Below are 27,783 nucleotides of genomic sequence, written 5' to 3'. Positions count from 1 at the left end.
TTTTTAATAACAGAAGAATATTTAGCCCCAGAAAATTTACTCGTTAATTCCCCGTTTGGTTTACGCACCAAAACATAAGGGTGAACCCATTCTGAACTTTCATTAGTCCTAACAATAATTTTTTGTTTTTCTAATTGATCTAAAGTATATTTAAATTTTTCTTTAAGAGCAAAAGGTACGTTTCTAGGAGGAATGATCACAGATTGTGCATCATTTTTTAAATCTATATGATAAGGTTTATTCATACAACCAATCCCAGAAAAAAGAAAATTAAACTTTTTTACAACCCGACCAACCGCACTAGAATCAACCAGGCTAAAACTATATTTATTTGTGTCATTAGTTTGAGAGTCGATAACCTCAACTTTTTTTATAAAATTTAATGAAATGCATCTCTTTAAGCCTAATAAGGAAGAACAATTCATATCGACCACATAAAAAAGTATTCTAAAATTCTTATTATTATGTTTACAATCTAAATAATATATACATTTATCTGGCAATTCATGTTTAGAATAAGAACTTAATTTGATGTTTGTTTTTAGATTTTTTCTTAAATCATACCCAATATTACTTAATGTCTCCGTTTATATCACATTCGCCACAGCTCCAGTGTCAATCTTGAAGTTGATGTTTTGTCCTTCTACTGTAAGATTCTGAACCCACGATGATCCCTGAGTGCTGTCAACTTGGTGCAGCGATACCACATCTACAAAAAGAAAATCATCGGCATTATCATTGTCTTGCGTAACAGAATCAATGTCAAAATTTTCCAAAAGTTCTTGATTTTCATCGACTAAGTGGACTTGTCGTTTACTGTATTTATTTTGACATTTATGCCTATTGAAATTTGGCTTATTAGTAAATGTATTATTTTTAGGAAAACTATTATGAGTAGTAGTTTGGACATTATGTGAAAATGATCGACATACATTTGAAAAATGATGAAGCTTAAAACATTTAGAGCATTTTTTACTAAAAGCAGGACATTTGGTCCATGCTGAGAAGAACATTTATTACATTTTACAAACATATTTTGACTAAAACTTTTTGAAATTGGCAAGAATTTTTGGGTTAGAAAATGGAGGTCTAGAAGGTCTTGAAGGTCCTGGATATGAAGTTGTCTTGAAGTTTTTTTAACACTATCAACTTGATGTTGGGTAGCCCTACCATTCGTGATTTCTCGGTTTCTGACCCTTGCATGTTCGACAGACAAACACACATCAATGGCATCTTGCAGCTTTGGATGATCAGCTGCTAATAACTTCTCCCTCAAACGGTCATCGAGGAAGCCACATATCATAACATGCTTGACTAAAGACTCCCTAAAGTCCTTTAGTTCACAACTTAGAGAAATATTTTGTAATTCCATGACATAATTGTCATGAGACTGGCCAACTTTTTGTCTGCATGTTAATAACTTGAAAAATTTATACGTTAAATTCTTTTTTCAATTCTTTCAAATTCTTTCAATAAACCCTCAAAATTTTCCTTTGTTTCATTATCTAGATGTTATGAGTTAAAAATACGTAAGCCCTCATCACCCATCAAAGTTAAGAGTTAAGCACATTTAGTTTTATCATCTTTTTATTTAACCTCTGCTTCCAAAAATTCCAGTACCCATACCCACCGGTATGAAGGTTGAATGTGGCGGGGCGGAATAGTCTGCCACCAAAGATGGCCGATTGATCGGTTGATGGCTGATTGTCTAATTTTTAACCTACATCAAATATGACAGTAGTGACGTTAATGACATTTTAACTGTTGTATTTGACGATTGTCTTTTCCACCCAAAGTTTTCTTTGGGTGGAAAACAAGCCAAGCCTCATGATTATCTCCCAATTTAAAGTTTTTAAGTAAATTTATAGCTTATTGTAGTTTTTTATGAGTCCTGTGTTGATAAATTATTTTACAAACGTGCCAACATCGAATCATCGTAACTACATCGAGCAGGAGACAGGTAAATTTTAATAATGTCATACCTAAGTGTTTTCTAATAATGTTTAGCTGTATCTTGTTGTATTATCATTTTCCAGGCTATAATTATAGACTTAATCCAATTTTGGACATATCTATGTCACTGTTCTCAATTTAACTATTTTTTTACAATTCAGTTTTAATTCTTGAACCTTCACTGGAAAAATATCAAGTATTTCCTTTTCCTTGTCTTCATCTAGATTAAGATATTCATGCAAATATCCTTTATTCACTAGTTTGTATATTAGGAATTGCCCAGACAGTCACAGAAATCATGGATTTTTTTAATTTCCATTGAATCCTGCCTTACAAAAATCTTGTCTGTCATGCAAGTCCGACTAAAAATGTCACCAATTATTGAGTTTGCTCCAAACACTTTTCTGGTTCTTGAGTAGAAACATAACACCTATTTGTTCAATTTAAAGAAAATGATGACACATCCAGATTGACATATCCTTCTCAAAAACTGCGACCGAACTCTCTAACTCTATTATAGAAACTATTATAGAAAAAAAGTCTAAACCCTACTCTCAATCTCAACTGGCTTCGATCGGGTAGAGTTCGGTTTACCGTCGGCAACCTTCGGAATAGAAATATAGACAGAGGTTGTATGGTCTTGCTATTACTTTTGTCTCGTTTTAGTACATTGAAAAAAAGATGTATATATCTTTGTTGTGGGGATGTTTTTGTAGCAGATTTGAAAATCAACGAATTCTCATATTCTCATAATAGACCATTATGCCCCATTGTGCAAGGACCAACGTTTTTAAGAAGTGATAAAGGGAATGGGGTCGGCTTGAAAGTGATTCTAAATGAAACTTACTAATTAAATAAAGAATACTATTTTATTAGAAAATGTTAAACCATAAAAGTCCACAAAAAATAACTTACTTAAATCACTTGGTTACAACAGATAATTAGGGTTTTATTGCGGTCAAAAGATCAACGGTATATCTTTGAGTGAACTATAATTTGTTAACTACTTTTTCCAGGTTTAAAACGATCATTAAGTTTATAAGGTCATATAGTTTATCCAGGCTTATTTACGCCCCGAAATTGTTCTTTCTCTTCCATTTCTAAGGCAAAATTAATAATATTATTATCTTAAATCTATATTTTAAGACAAATATTAAAATATAAATTTAATAGTAAATATATTTAAATTAAAAAAAAGTAAATATATTAAACTATTATAAATACACACTAGGAAAGAGATAAGATAAAATTAGGAGGATCCATCATAAAATTCGCCGTCTTATTGATACCTAAAATTACTTCAAAAATCTATAAGAAAACTTTTCCCTTATCGTCATCCCTTATAATATATAGGATGAAAACAGAAACAATAACAAAGCATACTTATTACTTAAAAGATCAATAATGTCGAATGACATTTCAGTAATTGACATTATGGGCTGTGAAAAATCCCATTAGCTATAAAAATAGGCTAATGTTTGTAGATTGGGTAGTATAAGAATGTCTAAAGCCGAACGATGCCGAGTGACAAAGAGAAAAGGTTAGCGAGTGCTAATCGCGCATAGAAAGATATTTTCTTTCTATATTTTTTCTTGTCTATTTTTACGTTTATCGAGTTAGAGAGTACCGCTGCTGATTTCTCTAATCGACTTAATCCACCTTAAGTTATATACATTTATGGATAACCGTGGTCATTTAGTCAATTTAGAGAAAAAGTTTTGGTTGGTTTATAAACATTTAAAGGATGAAATCAAAAGTAAACTTCAAAACTACAACAATCTTTAAGTGTTGGTCATTCTAGAAAACAGAAAAAGTTCTCGACAATCTAAAATGTTTTCAAAAAAGCAAAAAATCTTGAATATCGTCATTCATGATACACAATCAGAATAATTTTGTTTTTTAACTTTTTAGCTAATGATACTAAGATTTTGGTATGTAATATCTTATTTTTTAAAATACCTAAATTACCTGAGACATTTTGATAGTAAATGCTATGCTTTTTACAGTCCTATTTTATTTACTGACCCATAATTTAAATCATGTTATTAGATAAAAGTAAAATTATAGACTAATATAAAATCCTTTAAAGTATTATTTAGAACCTTAATTGTAATAATAACTAAATGTGATAATCAATAGTTACTAATAATCAAAACTTATGTATTTTATTTTAGAAGAATATTGTATACACAAGACACTGTCTTAATCTGTTTTCTTATGTTTGATGTTCCATACTTACTGGAGACAACCCCACTGACTTGTGGCATCTTTACCCAATTGTGACTAACCAAAAATCAAAAGTCGTATTTTATTTTTATTTGCTTATACTAAAAAAATAAAATGGAAAAAACATGCATATTAACTTGTACATATGTATTTGTGTTATATCTAGTCATTATTAATAAACTGATTTACAATGAGAAGCCAGATTTATTTCAAGAGAGGCTCAGTTTCTGTCTTTATAAGAGTTTATGTTTTCCATAATATGTGGATATACAGATCGTGTTATCGTGAGCTACGTATTACCCAAAATATTGGCAACACCGCTTGGTTGCGGCTTGCAGGCGGCGGAATTTTTTGTTTTTATTTTTTGAATCGGGAGTCAACAGACCTCACTTTGCTGTGTTACTGCACGTTGCATTAATAATTTTTGAGCGTTATTTTCGTATTTTTTTCACTATGGCTGTTTATACCCCTTCCGAAAGAGTTCAACTAATTAAATGGTTTTATGAAGGCAATTCGGCAGTACAATGTAGAGATTTATTTTCAGTGACATTTGAGAATAGACCGATTCCTTGTGCAAAAACGGTTTTAAATGTGGTTACAAATTTTGAGACATCTTTTTGTCTTCAAGATTGTAAAAAATGCCACACAAAACGTCAAGAAACCTGTTGAAGTGGTCCAGGATATAGAACGGCGGGAAGAAATGGTTTGCAGTACCCTAGAACTTGATTTGACACGGTCTACTAGAAGTGTTGAAGAGGAACTGGGAATAAGCAATAAAACTGTTCGTATCTGGAAAAATATGGGTACAAATGTTTCAAGTATTTAAAGACTCAGGAAATATTTCCTGAAGACCAGTGGCCAAGAATGAAATTTTGTGAGACCATGGTGGAAAAAGCAAATGAAAACGAATATTTTTTAAGAAATATTTTGTTTTCTGATGAATCTTCTTTTCCATTACATGGCAAACACAATCCTTCCATTGTTCGTTGTTGGTCTTAGGAAAACGAGCATAGAAGTTTTTAGTTTCGTACCCAGTATCCTCAGAAATTGAATGTTTGGGCAGGTATTTTGGGCGACAATGTTATAGGGGCATTTTTTATTGATGGCACTTTAAACGCCCAAAAGTACCTTGAGTTGCTGCAAAACCAAGTTCTTCCTGCCATTCAAATCCTACCTGATGTAGACCTGGGATCGGTTTATTTTCAGCAAGATGCCTGTCCTGCTCATAACGCGGCTAGGGTAAAAGAATTTCTAACAAATACTTTTCCTAACCGTCTTATTAGTGGGACTAGCGATGTTAAATGGCCTCCTAGATCTCCAGATTTGTCTCCAAATAACTTTTATCTGTGGGGTTACCTTAAGCAGACCATTTACAAGCATGAATTTAGTAGGCCAACAAATTTAGAGGACAAATTTAGGTGCGAAATAGCTTTTACGATAGGTTAAGTTTTTGTTTAGCGAAAGAAGGCGGTTTAGTTGAGCCTTTTATTTAAAAAATGATATGTTAAGTTTGTTTATTAGAGTTTTATTTCTGATTTTTTATTGTATTTTTATCAGAGTTGATATTTAATTTTTTATTAGAATAACGCTTTAATTTTCATTATGCAAAACACAGCATATTAGACATTTTAAGATTACAATTCTATGCGGATTTTACACATTGTCATGTTTGTAAAACCCGCATTAGAATAAATATTTTAAAAATTCCTGGATTTTCGCGTAATATTTTGGGACATTTTGTCGCCAAACAACGCAGCACCCACGAAAGTCAGATGTTTACTAATCCCGTCCTCAAGCCGGCTGTCGCAGGTACTCGTACACGCGCGACGTTGCTAAATTTCGCCTCTATGGGGTTTCCTATAAGTAACGAACGAAAACACGATCTGTATATTATATTGTTTTAAAGTAAGCAGATATTTTTTTCCGACTCCAGAAATTAGGATTTTCAGTTAAAATATGCTTTATACCTGTAAAAATTCTATTTTTTCCATAAAAGGTCTTAATACTATACTTACAGTTTGGAGTATTTCATTTATATTGTAACTTTTTTTATGCATTTTAAAACCCTTTGTTAAATTTATTTTATTTCATCTTAAAATAAAACATTTAAAAGACAATTTAGTTTTGTTTTTTTTTTATTTAAAATTTGGTTCCATATCTATTGTGCCAATTTATAATTTATGGTAAGTATCTATAGCTAAATATTTTAAATAAGCAATACCTGAGAACCAAATTTAAATTAAATAACTTTTGTAATTCTGGAAATTACTTCAAATCTAAATATCGTGCAATAGATCAGGCTTAAATTTCCCGCTGTTCATTAGGCAACACGCATTTCTCTATATTGGTGTTCTGTGCTTCATACCGGTGCTACTCAGGTTGACTTCTAGCAAGCGACTCCTCTATTCAGGGCTGGGATTCTAAAATCACGATTCGACACGATTACTCGATATGACTGATTCTAAATAAAATTTTCAGTCGTGAATGTCTTGCGGATTGCCTAGTTTTTAACGATTTATCGACGACACCCTTGGGTATATCGTATACACCAGAGCAATATCGCTTCTTCCTTTTTTAATACGTGCAAAATGTGACAGCATCCTTTTTTAAACGTATTTGTTTCATTTATTGTTTACCAATAGTCATACCAGTTTTTTTTCCATTAGTATATCAAGAAGCTTTCTTAAACACAACAACTAATAGATTTAATTCGACCCTATTTTGCACAACCTTCTGTTAATAATAGAGGCAGAGGAAGTAGAGTTACCATTGAATGGGCAGTTTTAGTATGTTAAGATTTTATGCCACAGATTGTTACCAAAGAAGCATTCGACAAGATTTTAAATTTGGAATTAGCGAAACTACTACAAGTCGTTGGATCCATAAAATTACTGAAATTATTGACAATCACCTTGCTGACCAATTCATTAATTTTTCAAATATAAGAGATGAGAGACAAATTAATAAATTAACATTTATAGAGAGATCCAATTTCTCTTGTGTTATAGGTCCTATTGATTGCACCCATGTCGCCATATTAAAAGTGGATGAACACGGCAAGTTTTTGTGATTTTTTATGAATTCAATTATTATTTTCCTATGGGTAGCGGTGGCTTTAAACGACATTTTTTTTATTTTAAAGAAATAATATGGGCACATATTTAAATAAAAACAGACGGAGGCGAAAAAAATTAACAAAATAAATGAAAATTCTTAGTGTTTATCAATAGAAAAGATAATTGACGTTTTCATCTATCAAATATTAGGGAAAATAACAAATATATGCCAAGAAACCTAAATCAAATCGAATAAAATGAGTTTAGCCGACGACTGAAATTTAGAATCACCTTTTCCTTTCACCTCGTCACGACCGAGTCGCGATCGAATTCGAAGTCGTGATCGTATCGAGATCGAGTCGTGATTTTAGAATCCCAGCCCTGCAGAATTTTTTTCCTATGTACGTCAATGTCATGTGTCATGTCAATTACATCTGATTAGCAATGTTGCCAAATACATTTTAAGGTCGGTTCACAGCTCACATCACATTCCTTATTGGGTTTAGGATAGGTGTAATTTGATCCGATGAGAAGCAAGGACGGATGGCTTTGTTAGAGGTGACCGTTTATGGGAAATTGTATCTAACAGCTTCCCCTTCTTTAAGAAAAAAGTTGACGTCTGACAGCAAATTCCAAGAAATAGTCCATCTTTTCTCAAAGAGACCGGCTTACATGAAATAGTAAAGAAAAATAAACTTAAGTCACAGGTCTCAAACCTATTAAATTAGTCAGAGGATTACACGTGTTTTGCCAAAAACTAGGCATCATCAAATCCACTTGTGTATTCACTAATAAAATAACAAAAAAAGGAGCAGAGAACAATACTACAAGATACAAGTCAAGGGTAGAAATTAAGTTAAAATTGGTAAAATCAGACGGAGATTAGTTACTACGTATTAAAATTTTGTTTTGTTTATATAATTTTAATATGTAGTAGCTACATTTTGATTTGTTGAAGTTATGAATTTTTTGGAATAATTTATTTTTATAATTTACTATGACAGTTATGATTTTCACTTATTGTCTCTTCTGTTGCTAATTTATTGAGAGTTATTTAATTTATAATATCGATCAAGAGACATGTGGTAAATTGAGTAAAAGATTACCCCAAATTCCTTATTGATTTTATTAAATTTTTAATAACATTTATATATTTACTATAATCTTTTGTAAGATCCTCTATAAATTCTACCTTACAAACTTTGCGTGGACTGCATGCTCATTTGACGCCACTTATTTTCTGTGTATGGGGATATTTAAAAGATGAAGTATCTTACACTAATCATATTACAGTGAAAGAACTTGAAGCTGCCATTCGCTGCAAAATGCTTGCTTGTCTATGATTGAGAGGTGTACATTGTGTATTACCAAAAATGGAGGTCAGTCGATTTGTCATAGTAGATATCCCTAATTACCAAATTTTATTAAAATCAGATTCAAGATGGCGACGATATTGCAGGTTTTCTAAAAACCTAGTTTTTAGATATAGCCCGATATTTTGAAAACCCCTGTAGATATCGTGGATCTTAATATCGCAACCAGATTTCTTATAGTTTACGAAAACCCTATATATCATTTTATCTGGGACAACATGTATATCCCCAGTAACACAGTGTTCCATATATTTGAGGTATTGACATACTCGTACCATTTGCAAAGGCAAAAAGGTGTTTTACTTGTGCAGGGGAAAAAAATAATAAGAAAGAAGGGCTCTCCTATTATGAAACCAAATGCTTCTATTGCCAAAACTCACATAAGTCATCAGACAAAAGCTGTCCAGAGTATACCAGGCAGAAAAACATTAAAGGATTAATGGCATTTGAAAATATTACTTTTTACAATGCGAATGAACCATAAAAAAAAACTACATGTTAAAAGATGAATTTGGATATCTTCCTACATAATTCCCAAGTTTACAAAATATAAAAAGACAAGACCCTAGAGAAGATATAATTCAACCTTCATAAAGATGAAAACAGCATGAAAAAGTAGTACCTGTAAGATCATACTAACAAGTTGTAACTGAAAATAATAGAAAAAAACGAATAATATTGCTAGTCCATATAATATCAAAAACTTTAAAAGGGCTAATTGGGAAGCCTATCATGAGAAACCTTTAATACAGCTCTCGAATCTTAATTATTATCTTGATTATGACCAATTAATGTCTATTATTTTTGAGTTTTTGAACAAGTTTTTGAACAAGTGATTCCAGTAAAAAAACGCAAATTCAAATTTTTTTATGGTACTTTAAATAGGAATTTCAGCATCACAAATGTTTGTAACAAAATTTAAAAAATTAATAACAACCTAATCTAAATTAGGTAGATTTATTCATGTAATTTCAGACAATTTTAAGCAATCCATTCTAGACAAGATTTCAGTTATATACAGATCTTCTTTCAACCAATGGAGGTGACAATTTTCTGCAGTTTCCTTAACTGAGTTAAACCTGATCTTAAAGAAAAAGAAATCATCTGCACCAGGTATGGATGATGTGTCCTATCAAATATTTAAATTTCTGCTCTTTAAAGCTAAACAAATTCTCTTAAATATCTACAATAAAATTGTAATGGGAGGGGAAACACCAATATCCTGGAGAAAATTCAATGTTGTTAGTATTTCGAAATCAAATAGACTTGATAATTGTAGGCCAATTGTATAGTCATCATGTGGTGTCAAAGTTATAGAAATTATGCTCAAGAATCGTCTGGATTGGCAACTAGCACATAATCTGAAATTTTAAAGTGGGCAGACAGGTTTCTGTAAGGGAAAGGGTATGTATGACAATATTACATTTATTATATCTTATATTAATAATGCATTTCTATCGTCTGAATCAGTTATAGCGTTCTTTTTAGATATAAAAGCTGCACATGATAATGTGAACATCTATAAAATGTATAATAAACTACAAAACATGGAAGTGCCTGGTCATATGTGTAATGCAATCTATAGACTTCTTATAGACCGACTTTTGTATTCTAGGAGTAATATTGAGTCATTCTTGGCTACAGTGCTGACAACTACGGGTCTGCCACAAGGCTTCCCTTTGAGTTTCATCCTATTCAATATATATATAAAATTTTTGACTTAAACCTGAGGGAGACATTTGTATTGATATAATATAAATATTATATCATTCGATGGTTAATAAAATTAACATTGCCGTGGAATGCATAGAATAGATTTATATCTCCAGGAACACAATCTATCATTATCAATTAATAGGTCTGAAGCAATGTGGATCACTAGAGAAAAAGTATCATTCCATCTTCCATACAAATTAATAATTGTTAACCCCTTTAAACAAAATGCCAAATATTTGGGAATAGTATTGCAAAAGAATCTAAAGTAGCCACCTCACATTTCAAAGATTAAAAATAAAGTCACTAAACATACTCATAGCATTGTGTAGGGCATGGTAGCGTCGAATCCAAACACCCTAGATTTCGGTTCGATATTGTTTAAACCATGTGCAAAAACGTTTCTTAATGGATTGGACGTGGTGTTTTACGAGGGCTTACGCATATATATGGGATGTATGCGCTCTACTCCCAGAGTGGCATTGTAAGCGAAAACATCTATGGTAGACCTAGAATACACAAGAAAACTACTGGCTCCAAACTTATTTCTAAATTTTATTAATTACAAATCACTCTGTTATCCAAATCAGAAATCTGAATTTTTCAATGACAATAAAACTCTATATTTAGTGACTGCATTCCAAAGCTATAGACATATCCAAACCTAATAGCTATAAAAGATAATAGACATATTATAACCCTAATCTATAGAGCAAAATTTCCATGTACGAAATCGCCTTAAACATTCTGACTAAACTCTGTAAAAACTGTAAAATAAAACTAATAAAAGGGGGACTACATGACAGGAAATAAATTCATAGATGAAACCAACAACTAAAAACCCGGTAAACATTTTATTTATTCTGACACTTTAAAAAAGAGCAACAAGGTGGGATTTGCCATATTTATCCCATACTTGAACTATAGATTCTCATCACGATTAACAGATAACCTTAATATTTATAAACCCGAAGTCATTGCTATTCATGATGCTGTAAAAACCGCTATCAATTAAAAATAAAGAGAGCGATAATATTTTCAGAGTCAAAAGGAGCAGTTACAAAGCTTAGTGGTTCTTTATTACAGCTAATTCTGAATATTGGATTCTTATAAGTAAAAGATTAATTACCATGACTAACAACAATGGTTATGATATTAGACTGTCTTGGATCCCAGGTCATATCACAGGAATTATTAGAATGCGTACAGGACGTTGCTTGACTCACTCTCGCCTTTATCGAATCAACATGAAGGAAAGCCCTTTGTGTGATTGTGGTTTATGGGATGAATTGGATCATATTGTCTTTGAGTACCCAATTAATCAGGTTATTAATTTTGACTTATATAAGATCTTTATATTAAAGAGAAGACTATCACCATTATCTATGACTGATATTCTATTTGCTCCGGATGATGAAGCAATAGAAATAATTATGCGATTCATAAACATTAATCAGATTAAAATCTAAAGCTCCACTTTCCAATAACTTTGAACTATCCTACAATCCTGCCTTAGTTCCTGTTTTAGCTCATTGGTGTGATCATATATTCCCTATATAATATAGAACGGACATAGAACATCACGAACATTTCTCCTGTTTTACAGCCATAGATAGAAATAGAATATGCCTAAGGTTCCGGCCATAAGTTATACTTGAATTGAAAAGAGTTACAGTGCGACAAAGTGTGTTGACACTCATACATAGTCCTGAGCCAGATAAAGTACGATCTCACACAAATAGGAAGAGCCATCAAGTCAACAAGACAAGACAAAACCAATGGACCTAACCTTCAATGGCGACGGAAATATCGATTTATTAAACAAATTAACGACATTTTAAGAGAGTATGACATTATCATTAAATAAACTCTCACAAGAGGTAAGAGAAATTAAGTCGGACATCACTGACTTGGAAAAGAGAACAATCCTCTTCCACTGATTTATTTAATAATTTAGTGGACTGCTGATTATTTTGGTAAATTTAGGTTAAATTTTTAGTTTATTCACATTCTTTTTCTTTATTCCTTTTTCCTTTATTATAATCAGTCTAATTCCTGTATATCGTAATATCCCTAGTTTTTTAAAAATATTTTATTTTATTCTTTAAAATAAGATAATTACATCTCTAAAAAAATTATGCTTTCATGTGCGCATATTAATGCAAAATACCGTTTAAATAATTTTAATACATTTCAAGATGTAGCTGAAATGATGATGATTGTCAAGAATGTAGCTGACTATCATTATGACTTTATTGGTATGTCAGAAACTTAGTTGTATGCTCATATCACTGACCAAGCTGCAAAACTTCAATATTATAATATTACAAGGCAAGACTAATGAGGTGCTGGTATTGCTGTATACCTAAAAACCACTTTCAATTTTTGAATTCTGCTTCAAGAGATATTTGTTTTCTAAGAAGATGTTTGGATTGAAATAAAACTAGATAATAAGAAAATTTTACTTGGTAATGTATATCGTTCTAAGGGTGACCTAAATCTATTTTAGTCCCGCCTTGATAACATATTGACTGAATTCAATGCAATGTATAATTCAATTTTATTGTTAGGCGATTTTAATATAAATTTTTATGAATCACCGATGTTTATGGACTGCAGCAGCTTATCACGGAGTCCACTAGAATCTTAAATATTTTAGTGTCATTAATTTGATTTGTTGTTTTTAAAAATGGACTCCATTGAGAGGTGTGGTGTCACAGATATTAAAATATCTGACGTTGATCTGATGTTCATCTAATGTGATATAAATTTGAAAAATCCTAAACCGGAGACTTTTAATTTTACTTGCTAGAACTTACATGAGGTCAACGAAGAGCGATTTCAGTTAAATGTAGCATGACGTCCTTGGTATCTAATGTATAGTAACATCACAGATATAGACAAGAAACCTGTTTTTTTTTAATCAATCACTGTTTGAGGTCCTTTACAAAATATAAAAGGTAAAAATAAAGTATATAGTTCATGGATAACCTCTAACATTTAGCAAATAATAAAGTTTCAAAATAAAGCAAGGAAATTTTTTGGAAATTGCAGTAAAGTAAATATAATAAATCATAAAATTTTATTAGTTATATTACAGTTTATGGGATTGGGTGATTGTGCTGTCATTGGTTACATCTTTTATTGTCAAGCCGTAAATAAAGAGTGTCTTTAAATGGAAATGTGTCTACGGATCTTACTCTTACTTCTGAAGTGCCCCAGGGTAGCATTTTGCAACTACTATTTTATACAATTTACACCTCGCAATTGACAAAAAAAATTTACATTTTAAACACCATTGTTATGGGGATGACGCTCATTTTTCCTTTTCATTTAGAGTCCGATGCAATTGAGCCCGGTCAGTGTATTAATGCAGATTTGAATAAATTATATGTGACCCAAAAACTTCTTAATAAATAAATCCTGCTAAATAAACAATACTGTTTTGCAAAGATAATATTCGTGCTAACCTTTTAAAAATACTGCATAAAATTTGCGACTTATTACAGATTATGCTTAGGTTTAAGGAACATTTTACACTTAAACTAAGAACTGATTACTCCGCATTAAAAACAATTTTCTCATAAAGATATGTTTTAAATCCAGTTATAAAAAGCATGCTTTGCGATGCTTTATATACTTTCGCTGCTCAATTTTTCCGACACCAGATTCTACGGGCCTTGCCTAGATGGTTCTGACATATTTAGTATTCAAAAACTTCAGAATTTTTGTTTGAGACTTGCATTTGGAATAAAGAGACATAAGTTAAAAAGCGATTTTTTTTATTAAGTCAATTATACCCATGTCAGTATAAAAACATATATTTTTTTTTACTAAGACTATATATATTACATTATATTAATATGCCACGTCCCTGCTCGTCTCCTTCCTTTACCAATTGTCCCTCTCTTTCCCTTTCTCAGTAGGTATTTATTATAGCTACCTACTATAGCTAACTGGTCGATTGCATTTATTTTAATTTAACTATATTTACTATTAAATTTATATTATTATTATTATTGATTTCATGCCAAACGAGGCAGCATTCACTTATCCCAATGAACTTTCGGACGATTCAAGATGTGAATACTAGCGTCTGTTCCGTCAAATCGGAAGACTCATTTCTTTATTTATTTTTATTCTTTTTTTATTGTCAGTATTCATATAATTATATTTAACATGAGCTTTGCTTCGTCGTGATACTGATCGTTGTTAATATCTAAAGTTGTATTCTACAATTTCTTTAGTTTTTTTTTTGCTAAATCATTATTCGCGGCTTTTTATCGCGTCATATGTAAGACAACCTTAATTTTGACCGAGAAGAGTCGCACGCACCTCAAGTCCAGTACTGCATCGATCCTGATTGATGGGAACTGGCAGCATTAGCATTGATATATAAACTACTGACCAAATAAGTCGTTCTCCATATATAAAGACACGCGAGTGAATTCCAAAAATTATAAGTGCCGGCACACCGTCAAACCCAGCAAATATTTGGAGGTGAACCTGGAGGAGCAGTCCTGAACAGAAGCGACAGCAAGGTGAGCCACAAATTATTTTGGAGTTGTCTTGGCCGTCGTCTTAATTTTTTATGCATTAATTAATGATACTTAATGATACTTAACGGTAAATTAAAGATACAGTCCACTATTTTTATATTTCTCCTACAGCGTCGACTTCTGCATTAGCTTATAGATGCTTTCCTTAAGACTGAGTAATTTTATGTTTTCGAACAGGCTCTTTCGTATTACTCCTGTTGTTGACACAATCATTGGAACTTTTCGCACTTCTCTCATTTCCCATTATCTTCGTATCTGATGTTCTAGATCCCTGTACTTCTAAGTACCTAAGTACAGTGCGATCCCAGTATAATTTGTGTTTCTCATTTTCAAGAACTGGTTGCGGTTGATAGTTATAGTATAAGTTGATAGTATAAGAAGCTTAATTTTTCTGCGAGCTCTTGATGCAGTATCTTTGCAACTAAATCATGCCGTTCTTTACATTCTGTTAGTGCAAAAGTTTGACATCTACTGGTAACATCTTGAATGGACTCCGTTGTCTCACATCCATCACTCCGTTGTCTCACATCCATCACTCCGTTGTCTCACACACATCTATTACTTTGTACGGTCTAGTCACCTACCCACGACAAACTTTAAATAATTTCTTGTTGGTATTACATGATCTTGTATAGCTACAAGAAACCCTTCAGTTTCGGGAAAAAGCTGTCCCGAAGTTAACCAATAGTTCGACACCGCTATGTCGACATACTCTTGTGGAACCTCGTGAACACGTCTGCCATGTAGTGGTTTTCCCATCCAAGCTTGCATTTTTTCTTGTTTAGTGCTATGTGTATGGGTATCTCAACCTCCTGAAGTTTAAGTGGTGTTGACTCGTCTGCTTCAGATACAGCACGATAAATGTCTGATGTATCAGCCTTTCTAAAGAAAAAGGAACGCAAGTTACCAATTTGCTGAGTCAGCTGCTTCTCTTTGTCGGCCATACCTCCCATTTATGTCGAGGTAGCGTAGTTCGTCCTACGGCACTGCGCGGGTGATGCTTGTTGGCATTCGTTAAGAGTATTGTAGCTTTTCTTTGGAAATGTTCGATGTCCGTTTTAGTCCATCCTATAATACCAAAAGAGTAAGTTAGTGTACTGACTCCATATGTATTAATAGCTTTAAATAAGTTTCTGCTATTAAGACTTATTTTAAGGAGTCGACGCATTCTTGTAAACAACTTAGTAGTCAACTCATTCTTTATAGTTCTATAGTCTATTCTTTGCGCCTGCTTTATTCCTAGATATTTGTAGAATTTTTCTTCGTCCATAGCATTAATTATCTGACCGTTTTCCATCCAGTCACCTGGTTGTAGTTTATCCTTAATAATGTTCACAGTTCGGCACTTATCCAATCCAAAGGTCATTCCTATATCATCAGAGAACCTTTCCACTATTTTAAGCATTTGATCTAGTTGAATTCGTGTTGCCGCAAGAAATTTTAAATCATCTATATTAAGTAGATAGTTTACACTTGTTAGTTCTCTATTATTCTTTTTTAAGCAAAATTCGTACCTAGTTAAATTGAGTTGGCTAGAGAGTGATTTATCGCAAGGCAGACCCAAAGTGGACTTAACGAATTTCCATGGAATATACCCCTACGAAAGGGAATCATATAAGTTCCAATGTAGTTACCGTTACGCACCTGGAGTTTTATAGATGTTCGACAACGTGCCATAGTGTCTTAAATTTTTTTCATTGTTATTTAAGTACATTGATAAGCCATTTATGTGAAACTGCATCAACAACTTTTCAGTAGTCAATGTACGCTACGAAAAGGTTTCTCTTGTTGTTAAATGCATGATTTCAAACTAATACAAACTTCACAAAATATCCTGTCTGTGAAGCCGCTATGATGTTATTCGAGTCACAATATCTGTAAATACGTTCTGTAATGTAATATGTAATTAGTTTATAGAGTGTGGGTAAGCATGTTATCTTGAATGTTTTGGCAGTTCTTGGACAAGTTTCTGTTAAAAAAATTGGCATATTCTGAGGATTCGTAAGTATGTCGTTTAGAAGGTCTATGAGTTCACAGTTATTGATGTGTTGACCACAATTTTTTAATCTAATAATTTTGGAGGTGATCTGGGCCTAAAGCTTTCCAGTTATGTAGCTCTTTCATGACATTAGTAACTTCGTCAACTGAAAATGGTGAATATGCCATTTGATTATATGTTTGACACTTTGCTCGTACTTCATCCAACAATTCAGTGTTGAGGTTGCGTTCACTAGTTGTTGTTAATTGAATGCCCCAGAACTCCTCGATGTTTTCTTTAGTATGGTAAATGCTAATGGCAGTATTTGTTGGAGCAGTGTCTTTAAGCTTTCGATAAAATTTTCCTTCTCTGAGCATTTTAAAAGTAAATTATCCTTTTCCTTTTAATATGGGATTTATATCATTTTAAGCGACCTAAAAAAATAGATAACTTAAGTTTAAGGATGTTTAGACATTGTTCCGGGGTATAATTTTCTGGGTCCTGTTGTGTATGTTGTTAAGTCTGACGCAATTTTCTCTACTCTTTATTTCCTTTAGCCGGATAATGTCTTTCCTAATATCTTCAGTCTTTTTTATTAGTCTCCTTTCCCATGGCGGTGACGCTCTTTCATTACGTGTAATAATTTGCTGACTATTTATTATTTTTATTCCAAAGTTTTTTATAACAGCGATAGCCGCATAGTAGATTATCAGATGAAGCTGTTGAAGTGTCGTAACTGAAAGAATATATTCAGGTATAATTAAGTTGGCAGCATTAAGAAGAATAGCCAATTTGTGGGAAAAGTTAACTAGGAAGAGCTGGTCTTGTTGAGGGGGTTGTGCCTTCATACTCTGTCATTGCCCTTCTAAACTCTGTTCTAAGGTTAGCACGCCTTTCATCAGAATTTTCATCGTTCTGGTGTTCATTTTGGGTTTCTTGATTTATTATCACTTCTGGTAAGTGTGCTTGGTCTGATGAGTTTAGGTTTTCTTCCGCTTCCATTCTCTCGTGGTCGGCATTTTGCTTCCTGTTTTAATTATAAATTTCAAATTCAGAAAATAGAAATAAAATTTATTTATGAAATTCATTATGAAATGAAATTTATTAGCTTATAAGAATTAATAAGGAATTTAAACCAATATACTCTATTTGACCTGTGACACATGACCACCCTTGGTTCAACACGAGTTTTTAAATTGACCTTGAACTTTTTAAACAAACTCAGTTGGGGAACAGTATGCAGTTCTAGAATAATCAGTTTTGTTCCTTTAAGCGAATGTTTACCATACTTTTTTTTTAAGTCCATTTGGAAGCAGAGTTAATAAGGGGAATGTTTTTTTAAAGAAAGACTTTTCTCCACAAAATAAATGCCAATCTAGTTTTAAAAATTATGTATTTCGACGCGATAACGCGTCATCATCGGGCTCAGAAATATAATTTTAATCAAAATGGTTCATGATATTTCGAACATCAATTTTAAAGAAAAGTATTATGATTTATTATATTATATTTAATGAGATTTTATTTTGTTATTGCTAGTATTGTGTGCATATAATATTATTCAATTATATACCATTCAATTATATGTTGTCCTACGATACTTGTGTTAAATTTAAATTGTCCGTATGTATCACTACTTGTAGATGAACAGGTAAAAGTTGACACATTATTTCTTATACAGGGTGTTGCACCGCCAGGCAAGACATAGGAAATCCCATGTAATTTTTCAAAAGATCAAATAATGGCTCTCCTAATTATTTTAGAAAAAAAAATCTATTAAGTCATTTAAAGAGCACTAAAATCTGCAACCAGTAAAATAACTTTTAATTTTGTAAGTTTTCCTGTTTAGAAGTTATTGGCAAAAATCTTTGTGAAAATGTTGTCGCCCTGTACTTGCAGGTATCATTCAAGGTGAGAAAGTTAGGTAAGGGTAAACTGCCAAGTAAAAGCGAAGTTGTGCCAAAGTAATGACCCAAACGATCGTAAAACTCATTTCTAACATTTACTAATTGATAAACTGAAATTTTATTACATTCCATCGAAATCGCATTTTTTAGCTCTTCAAGATTTGGATAATTCTATCAAATTCGATTCGATTCGATTTGATTTGATTTGATTGGTTTGTCGTTTTCGACTTCATTGAGGACCCATCAATGAACCAAAGTTATTAGCACTTACGTATCGAAAGAACATCGCATGTATTATAAGATCCTCGCTTTAAAAACGACAATATAATAAACAACTTAAAAAAGTGTTGTTTTTTATGTAATATTTTAAATATTTAATGTATGAACAAAAATGTTGCCATTAACACCCCGCACGGCGCATGAGTCGTTATTTGGAAGAGCAACCCTCTCTTTTGGACATTTTGTAAAACTTCTTTTCCTTTTTGTTGGTAGAAAATATTCCTATTAAAATACCTGAAAATACAATTGATAATTACCTTTTCAGGTAGATTTGGAAGATTGATAATAACATCCAAAGATGATAACAAGGACATGCTTCGAATGAGCGTATGGAAGGAAATGCGTGAATTGGATAATCTCATACAAGATATGACGGTGGAATATAAGGGAGAATATTTCAATTACAGTAGCATCTGTGCCAAATGGATGGACGATTGTTTTTTTAACGATATTTTGAATTTGGAGTATGTTATAGACAAGGTAAGGGGTTAAAAAAGTATTTTCAACTTATAGAATTCTCTCTTTTGCAATTGGTTTGATATAGTATAATTTTTCGCACTTCTTCAATGAATATTATTTCAATTTCCATGACTTTGCAGGTTGAATTAGGGGAATGGCAATTAACATTCCCTTTAACTTTGAACATCATGACTCTGGATGTGCACGTGCTCCCTGTTTTCTTTGGAGGAACCCAAGTGACCGAGGAGGGATTTGTTAAGAGCGTCCCATCAGTGCAATTAGTCTATTTTGGGAATGCTGATACGAAAAAAATGGACACTCTGTATGAAAGACTTTTATGAAAAAGGTATAGAGCAATATTTAATTTTAATTTTGAATTTTAGTGGTGCCTCCTGGGAAGATGCTTTTCTTGACCTCATAGAGAGAGTGCAGGATATAGAAAATAGGTTTAGGCATATCAGAATTGCTAGGTTTACCTCCAGGACACTCGATCATGAGCTGGAGAAGAATACTCATTCTGTGATACCGTATTTTACTTCGACATTTTTAATTATGGCCATATTTTCTGTAGGTAAGTAATATTAAACTATTTTACCGTAGGAGCGCTGTGACACACATCGGCAAAACCGGTGCCGGTAAATTGTATGATTTCATATGTTCCGGCATTCATGGTGCAGTTCACTTAAAATATTCTCAGTTCAGTAGATATTTTGACGCCAAGATGTATGTATATTTTTATTAGACGATATATTTTTGGGTTGTTGTACCTAAGAAGGAAATATCAAAAAAGAAAACCCCAAAGACGGTTTTGGATATATTTCGTTTGGTTGTTAACTGTGACATACTTAGAAGGCCGTTTTTACACCCTTCTTAAAAAACTAACCAAAGACAACAAAATTTTTTAAAATTATTTTTGTATGAGTTTATCTACTTTCCACTTCCTAGTGAAAATAATAAATGATAGATTAAAGCATCAAAACACTCTAATGGGACCATGTGTTCCCCACAAAGAAATGCTTGCAGTCACAATAAGGTAAGTCAATAAAGATATTTTTTTTAATAATCATTTATTAATAGATAAAGCTATTATTACTGTATTAACCTAATAAGAAATTCAATTAAAATTAACATTAAAATGAAACTCCATTATAGTGGGAGAAAGTGTTGTGAATTGTCTTGAATCAAATACTTTTTTAAGTAATGACTCGTTCAAAATCCAAACTTTTCTTCATCTATCATTTTTCTTACCATAGGAGTAATAAAAATGAAAAATGCCTCATCCTCGGCTAGTGGATTTTGTAAGGCTTGCAAGAGGCGTTCATCAACGTCTTCTTGTAAGTAAACATCCGCTTTTGGGGGCGTTCTGTCTTTTTTGCCTCTTGCTGTGGCACTGTCACGGGAATGCACTTGTCTTACATGAGATTGCACTTGCATTTCATCAGTGACTGACTTCTTCTTCAAATTCAGTTTCGTTAACCTATGATTTCTGAATATTTTGAGCATTATCTGAACTCAACTACGTCTTATTGGGTTGTACTACTTTCAACAAAAATATTAAGTTATCGTGATAAAGATATTTCATTTTCTTACACTTCTTTTCTTCAAATATTTTATAAAGAAATCACCTATATTTTGCCATTGTTTCGTAATGACCCCACCTGAAATTTAAAAAAACTGCCCCTACACAAAGCAACTTTTAGAAAATTATTAGTAGGAAACCCGACTCAAATAATAAATAATATTTCTTATTTTGTTCTAGGTATTTGGTTTCTGGAGCAGCCTTTACAGACCTTCATTAGTAATACCGATTAGGAATAAGCACGATAAGTAAAATCGTACATTTGGTGTGCAAATATTTATGGGATCTACTGAAAGATAAATTTTTTCCACAATCAATAGAAGAAAAATGGCTAAAAATATGAGAAAAATTTAGAGCTAACGCTCAATTTTCCAACTATTTAGGAGTAGTCAGTGGAAAGTCATATTTCGAGTTAACAAATTTCCCCATAGTGGTTTAATGAACCTCAATTATAAAAGATATTTTTCTATCGTTATAATAACAGTGGCAGATACAGATAATAAATTTACGTATGTATGTCGATATAGCATATCGACATATATAATATATGACTTACTACTATATATTACAGTAGATATAACTAATTGTATATATAACTTACTACTGTTTTTAATTTAATGGAGAAAAATCAATATTTAGATTCGACTAGAACTGAAAATTTTCCTTTTGTGCTTGTTGCAGATGAGGCATTTAGGCTATCAGATCTTGTAATGCGGCCTTATGCAGGACATAATTTAACAGACGAAAAGAGAGTATTTAATTATCAATTGACGCGTGCAAGAAGATTTGTCGAATGCGCTTTTGGGATTTTAAACAATAAGTGGAGAATTCTTCATAGGACGTTAAACGTACCAAAAAAATGTTCTATAGACATTGTTAAAACATGCATAATTCTACACAATTTAGTACGAATAAAGAATGCACAAATTAGAAATGTAGGTATGTAAGTCAAAAAAAATTATAAACTTTGCCTACAGCTAAATGTAATCGGCCTATGAGGACTGCCAATACGTTGAGGGACAATTTTGCAGTTGAGGACTATTTTATGGCTGAGGTAGCATTACCAGGGCAAATGAATTTATTTAAAATTGTATATTTTTAAAGTATTATTACATTTGTCTTAAATATTTTTTGTTGATACTTTTCTAAATAATCTTTTTCCAAAAATGTATACACTTTCTTCCAAGCTTTTTGTTTTTTAACCCTATCTTTAAATGAATCTGCTATATTATCTTAAAAACAGAGTTTACTTTCTATAAGTTCAATTAAAGTAACAACGTCGTATTTAAACACTTACCTACGAAGGAGTAGCGCATTTGATAGCAATACAAATTACTTCCTGGCACAGAGAACCCCCAACTTGTGTGAACACATTCGTATAATACAAAATTGAAACCGACAATGGCAGATCGGTCCCGTCTTCCGATTGTCGAGATCCCCGCCGACTACATACATGGTTATTTTCCATGCATCCGTCATACGATGGTCCGATGATCCGACGGAACTCTGATTGGTTAGGCAATTTTCGCGCCAACTTCCGTACGAAAATTTTAAGAAATGTTTCGTCATCGGATGAAGTTTAAATAAATTAACTTTTTATATGATATCGGACTTATTTGACAACTATGACATGACACTTTGTTTACGTTTTTTGTTTGTTGTCATTATATATTATAAAATAGGTAAATTTCTTCTCGTTTTTATTATTTTTTCACATTTTTTGTTGCTATTTTTTCATAAATCAGTAGGATAATATGATATGGATCGTTATAGAAAGGTAGAAAAGAAAATGTTACTCTACCATTTCTAATAATTATTACATTATTAGGTACAAAATGAAAGGATTTTGGCTATAGAGACGCAGCGACGCCGAAAAAATGTATTGCTTTTATCTCCTTTTTTTGTATTGTATACCAAAAATGATTCTAGAAAAAATACCACAAAACGATTTTAGATCAGAGATATTTTCAGGAAAAGAAAAAAACAAGGTGTCTACCATCAATTACTTAATGAGATGAGGCTTTCTGATATAGAAAAATATTTTAATTATTTAAGAACGACATGTGAGACTTTCAATACCCTATTAAATATTGTGGGACCTAAATTAACGAAACTCTATTGTGTAAGAGAGCCAATATCTAGTGGCTTCTTCCCCAAATAGAGGTGGGCACAATTGTTTAAGAGATAATAATTATAATAAGTAATTATTTTGGAGAGTGGACTATATACTACTAGTGGACTGTACTTGTTTATTCTGTATATTTATCGAAGGACCATAGCATATAAGCTATGGTCCTTCGATAAATATAACGCTGAACCAATTCACTTAATAAATGAAACAAACTTTTACAATACAAAATATGCTCATTTATTAGATCCAAAGACAGGAAAATGAAATAGTTATTTATTAAAGCAGTAGTAAACTATGAATTGTCTTTGCTGTCCTTTTGTATATTTAATTTTACCTTATTTACACTCACTTTGCTTCTTCTTAGCAGGTAACTTCACTCACTTCTTACTTACTACTAATAATGGTTCTTATACTCTAATTACAATGAGTTAATTACTTTAACCTATTGTATCAACACACAACGACCGAACTACATAACTAGCGATAATAATACAGGTAGTTTTAACTGGGTTTAAAGTATAAGGATGCTTACGGACCTTTCTAGGACACTGAAGGTGTAAAGAGAGAGAGAGGGAAAGAGAAAAACCCGACTTGGGTATTAGGGATAATGGGGATAATAGGAAAAACTTCCGTGAGCAACTTCTCACTCCGATCGCGACTACGACTCGCGACTCGACGCACACACTACTTCTCGACGACAGTACCCCAACTTGACTGTGGCAGTAACTCAACTCGACTGTGTACTTCAACTCTAGTACCAGTATTTGGCCATCAAGAGTCTGGAGAGAGAGAGACCCAATGTTGGGGTTCAAAGAGTAAAGGGAATAGGGATAACTCGTGACCCAACCTGACTTCTACAACAACCGAGATCGACTCTCTTTCTAAACTTTGACCGTGCGACCTTTTTACCAGCTTGTTTTACTTAGTGAGAAAGGTCGCAATTACCTTATTGTATTGGAGCAGTTGATTGGAGCAGAGAAACATGTTGTAATAAATGATATTAAATATATATGTCTTTTAAATACTTACAGGCTCTACCAAATTCAGGATCAACATTTTATAATTATAAAGGATCTCATAGCATTGTTCTCTTAGTCATTCTCTCATTATGTGATGCTAAATATAATAATAATAATAATAATAAGCTTTATTTCCAACAGGTTACAAATACCCAGTTACAGGAAAATCAATTAAATATACATATAAATGTACAAGTACGAATGCATGAACTGTATTAGATCCATGCAACGAAACTATAAAAGAATTGCTATATAATAAAAAAAGTAGTGAGTTTGAGAAAATAAATAATAAAAAAATCAACAATGATTTAGGATAAGAATCGAGAATTAATTTAAATTAAAATAGCAGACAAAAAAATGAGTAAATAAATGTTTTGAAACTAATAACTAAGAACTAAATAACCTAACGTCCCCCACCGAATATGTGAGGTGACTCAAAATAAGTGTCAGATTGTCATGGTGAATATCACAAGAATCAGCAATAGTGTTAAAGTTTTCACACATACATCGAATAAAGCTCTGGTACAGAATATTGGACCTGGCTGTGTCCAAGTTAAAAACTGGACACTGTCTAGATTCTGGGCGTGGTATATGAAAGCAAATCCTTTGCAAAAGCCATGGGCAGTTAATTTTATGGTTAAGTAAATTAAACAAGAATTTTACCAAATGCATTTCTCTCCTCTTCGCAAGTGACCGTTCAGCATATCTAGAGAGCAGCAGGTTATATCAAAACCCCTTGGAGGATAGACTCCATCATATTTAAATGCCAAACATTTAAGGAATCGCCGTTGGACTGATTCCAACAGGTAAATGTGCTGGTTGTAAATGGGAGACCAAATGAGGGAGCTGTAGTCCAGCCTGGATTTAACAAATGCATAGTAGAGAGTTTTGGCAGTGGCAGTGTTCGAAAAAAGTTTGCAATTTCTAATAAACCCCAGCATACGAGTAGCTCTAGAAACAGTATCTTCGATGTGAGAGATAAAAGAAAATATTTGGTCAAAGGTGACTTCAAGATCCTTGAAACAGGTAGACCTTGCCAGAGACTCTCCATTGACTAAGACACATTACACTTGGAAACAATAAGGTTAAGCCTGTTCAAAGTGCACCAATGGTGTACAGTATTGATTTTGTCTTGCAGCTGACCACAATCTGCTATAGAGTCAATCCTATAGGTCATCAGCATATGCTAACCGAGAGCAATTGAGGGTGGAGATCAAGTCATTAGCGAAAACGTTAAAGAGAAAGGGGCCCAGGTTAGAGCCCTGAGGAACTCCAGAGGTGGGTGAAAAACCAGCAGATCTAAACCCTTCGACCACTACAAACTGAGAGCGGTCAACTAAATAGAAGTTGAGGTGCTTTATCAAGCGATCGGAGAATCCAAACTGGCGTTCAAGCTTATTTAATAGGATGACGTGGTCAATCTTGTCAAAAGCCTTTTGAAAGTCTGTGTAAATAATATCGATTTGACCTCTATCATTAAGTGTTTCACACACAAACTGAGAGAAGAATGCTCTGTTTGTAGTACGCGATCAACCAAAAACCAGATAATAACCATTCATAATGGTTGACATTGGTAGTGAAGGGAGGCACAGTGATGGAGTGATTTTTAAAAACTCAAACATGGGAAAAAGTCTTTTAGAAAACTCACTTAATATTCCAGAACCATCTATTTTGATAGATAATGAAGATCCCTTAAATTATTATATAGTTGCTGATGAAGCTTTTCCCCTATCCACTTAGATAATACGTCCGTATCCTGGCAAATTTTTGCTACAAGATAAAATAATTTTTAATTACAGGTGGAACCAATTTATTTTGCTATTAGATTTAAAAAATGACTAAAATATGTTTGTTAGGCTTTCTAGAAGGCGCAGAGTGATTGAAAACGCATTTGAAATACTAGCTACCCGTTGGAGAGTATATAGAAATGTTATTATATCTAGTCAACAAACCATAATTGTCATAGTAAAAGCTACAATTTGTATTTTTTATTTTAATTACTATTTACACAATTTCATAATTGATAAAGAGCAAAATAAAGAAAAGCAGTATTGTAGTGCCACAATTATTAATAGGGAAGATAAAACAGGAAATATTATTGAAGGAGACTGGATAGTTGGACACGTAAACCTAGGCTAAACCTCCTGCCTGTAAACAGGACAAGCAGTAATATGTATGGCAGAGCAGCAGAAAATATGAGGAACAGATTAAAAAAATATTTTATAGAAGATGGAGCAGTCACTTTCCAATGGAATAAATAGCTTAACAGTTACAAGATGGATTTTTTCATCTTAATCTTAATAAAGACTCTAATCCATTTCTAATATTATCACTTTGTACCTATATGGAGAATATTATTTAGTTGTTTATATTAAATTTATTTGATTTTACACTTATTATTCTAAATGTACATTTCCCTTATAAAAACTGTTATGTATGTTATACATAAAATATTTTTTTAAACGTTATATTTTATTTTATATATAAGTTTGACTTATTAAACCATTTTGATTTTTTTTAAATAAGTAAATCTCATATTTTGTAAATTGTAAATTAAACTAAATTGGAATCTTGTAAATATAAAAAATATATATATAAATAAATATAATTTACAAGTATTTTTTGCTGCCCTCATATGCCACTTGCAACATCTTGATTTCAAGAAGAGTTCTCTCTTTTTGTAATATTAATATGTCAACATATGAGATATTCTCTGACAGATTTGATTAATATTTGGCGTTGTTGGGGCGGGTATCTGTATAGGTTCGTTTATTTTTTCAAGGGCTTTCAAAATAGCTCCTTCAACCACATTTTGACTACCCTTTCGCCTATGTCTCCCCTCATCACCACTGATGGGAGGAGATGTCAGCGGTGATGGAACAGCTGAAGTGTTGGTAGGACTCCCTTGGTAGAGTAACATTTGATACTGTGGGCCGGAAACTCAATGTGTCCTTGAGGAATGACATATTGTCAAAATATTCCCACATTCTTTTCCTTTTTGCTCCTGACCCACTTGGAAGATACTGCCCTTTAATTTGCACCTATGTATCTCTTAGATTTCTCCACTTTTTTTTGGAGAAAATCTAGAGAAAAATTTGCATTTCTCCAAACTTCTTATAAATCTCTAGCCACATATTGTCCCTAATCGTCTTGCTCCTTTCTTTTAGGTGCAACCTTGGATCCCACAGCGATGGTCTTGCCTAAACACATGAAATGAGGAGTTCCTCCACAGTGTACTCAATAACTTCCGATGACATCTGAAAATCACAAATGTATAAATTACAAGTCTTCAGTCACTTAACTTTAAAATGCACCGCAGTAATATATCACTGTAGTAAGGGAAAACGGCAGGTTTAAAAAATCCTGGGAACTTATATATCTAAATATTCTTTTATTACCTCTAGTACTGGAACATCCTCCACGGACTGATCTGGATGTCTCTCTGCTATTTTGATTTAATGAATTTGGTACTGATAAATAGTGAATTTGATATCGATAAGGCCACAACCAGATTGTATTCCAACCAGCACAAATACAAACAAAAACACTTT

General features: G+C 32.5%; 1 protein-coding gene and 1 long non-coding RNA gene across 7 annotated transcripts in view; one reads left to right on the top strand and one right to left on the bottom strand.

Annotated features, from left to right (window-relative positions):
• Positions 1–27,783, top strand: part of LOC126746583 (patched domain-containing protein 3-like) — a 242,284-nt gene that overhangs the window by 149,241 nt on the left and 65,260 nt on the right. For all 6 annotated transcript variants that reach the window (XR_007663934.1, XR_007663933.1, XM_050454891.1 and 3 more), the window contains 3 exons: positions 19,310–19,524; positions 19,644–19,825; positions 19,887–20,074. Coding sequence is in view for 4 of the 6 variants with exons in the window: in XM_050454891.1 (XP_050310848.1) it covers positions 19,310–19,524; positions 19,644–19,825; positions 19,887–20,074 (585 nt within the window). In the remaining 2 variants the exon portion in view is untranslated. The remainder of the gene's footprint in view (positions 1–19,309; positions 19,525–19,643; positions 19,826–19,886; positions 20,075–27,783) is intronic.
• LOC126746584 (uncharacterized) lies at positions 440–22,686 on the bottom strand. Its single transcript, XR_007663935.1, has 2 exons — positions 22,380–22,686; positions 440–709 (listed from the first exon to the last, which is right to left on the bottom strand). It is a non-coding gene; the product is annotated as an uncharacterized LOC126746584 (long non-coding RNA).

Source organism: Anthonomus grandis, chromosome 17 (assembly GCF_022605725.1).
Source record: "Anthonomus grandis grandis chromosome 17, icAntGran1.3, whole genome shotgun sequence".
In the NCBI taxonomy this organism is placed as follows: Eukaryota; Metazoa; Arthropoda; class Insecta; order Coleoptera; family Curculionidae; genus Anthonomus; species Anthonomus grandis.
The sequence above is the reverse complement of the archived record's forward strand: the minus strand, read 5'-3'. Positions and strand labels throughout refer to the sequence as shown.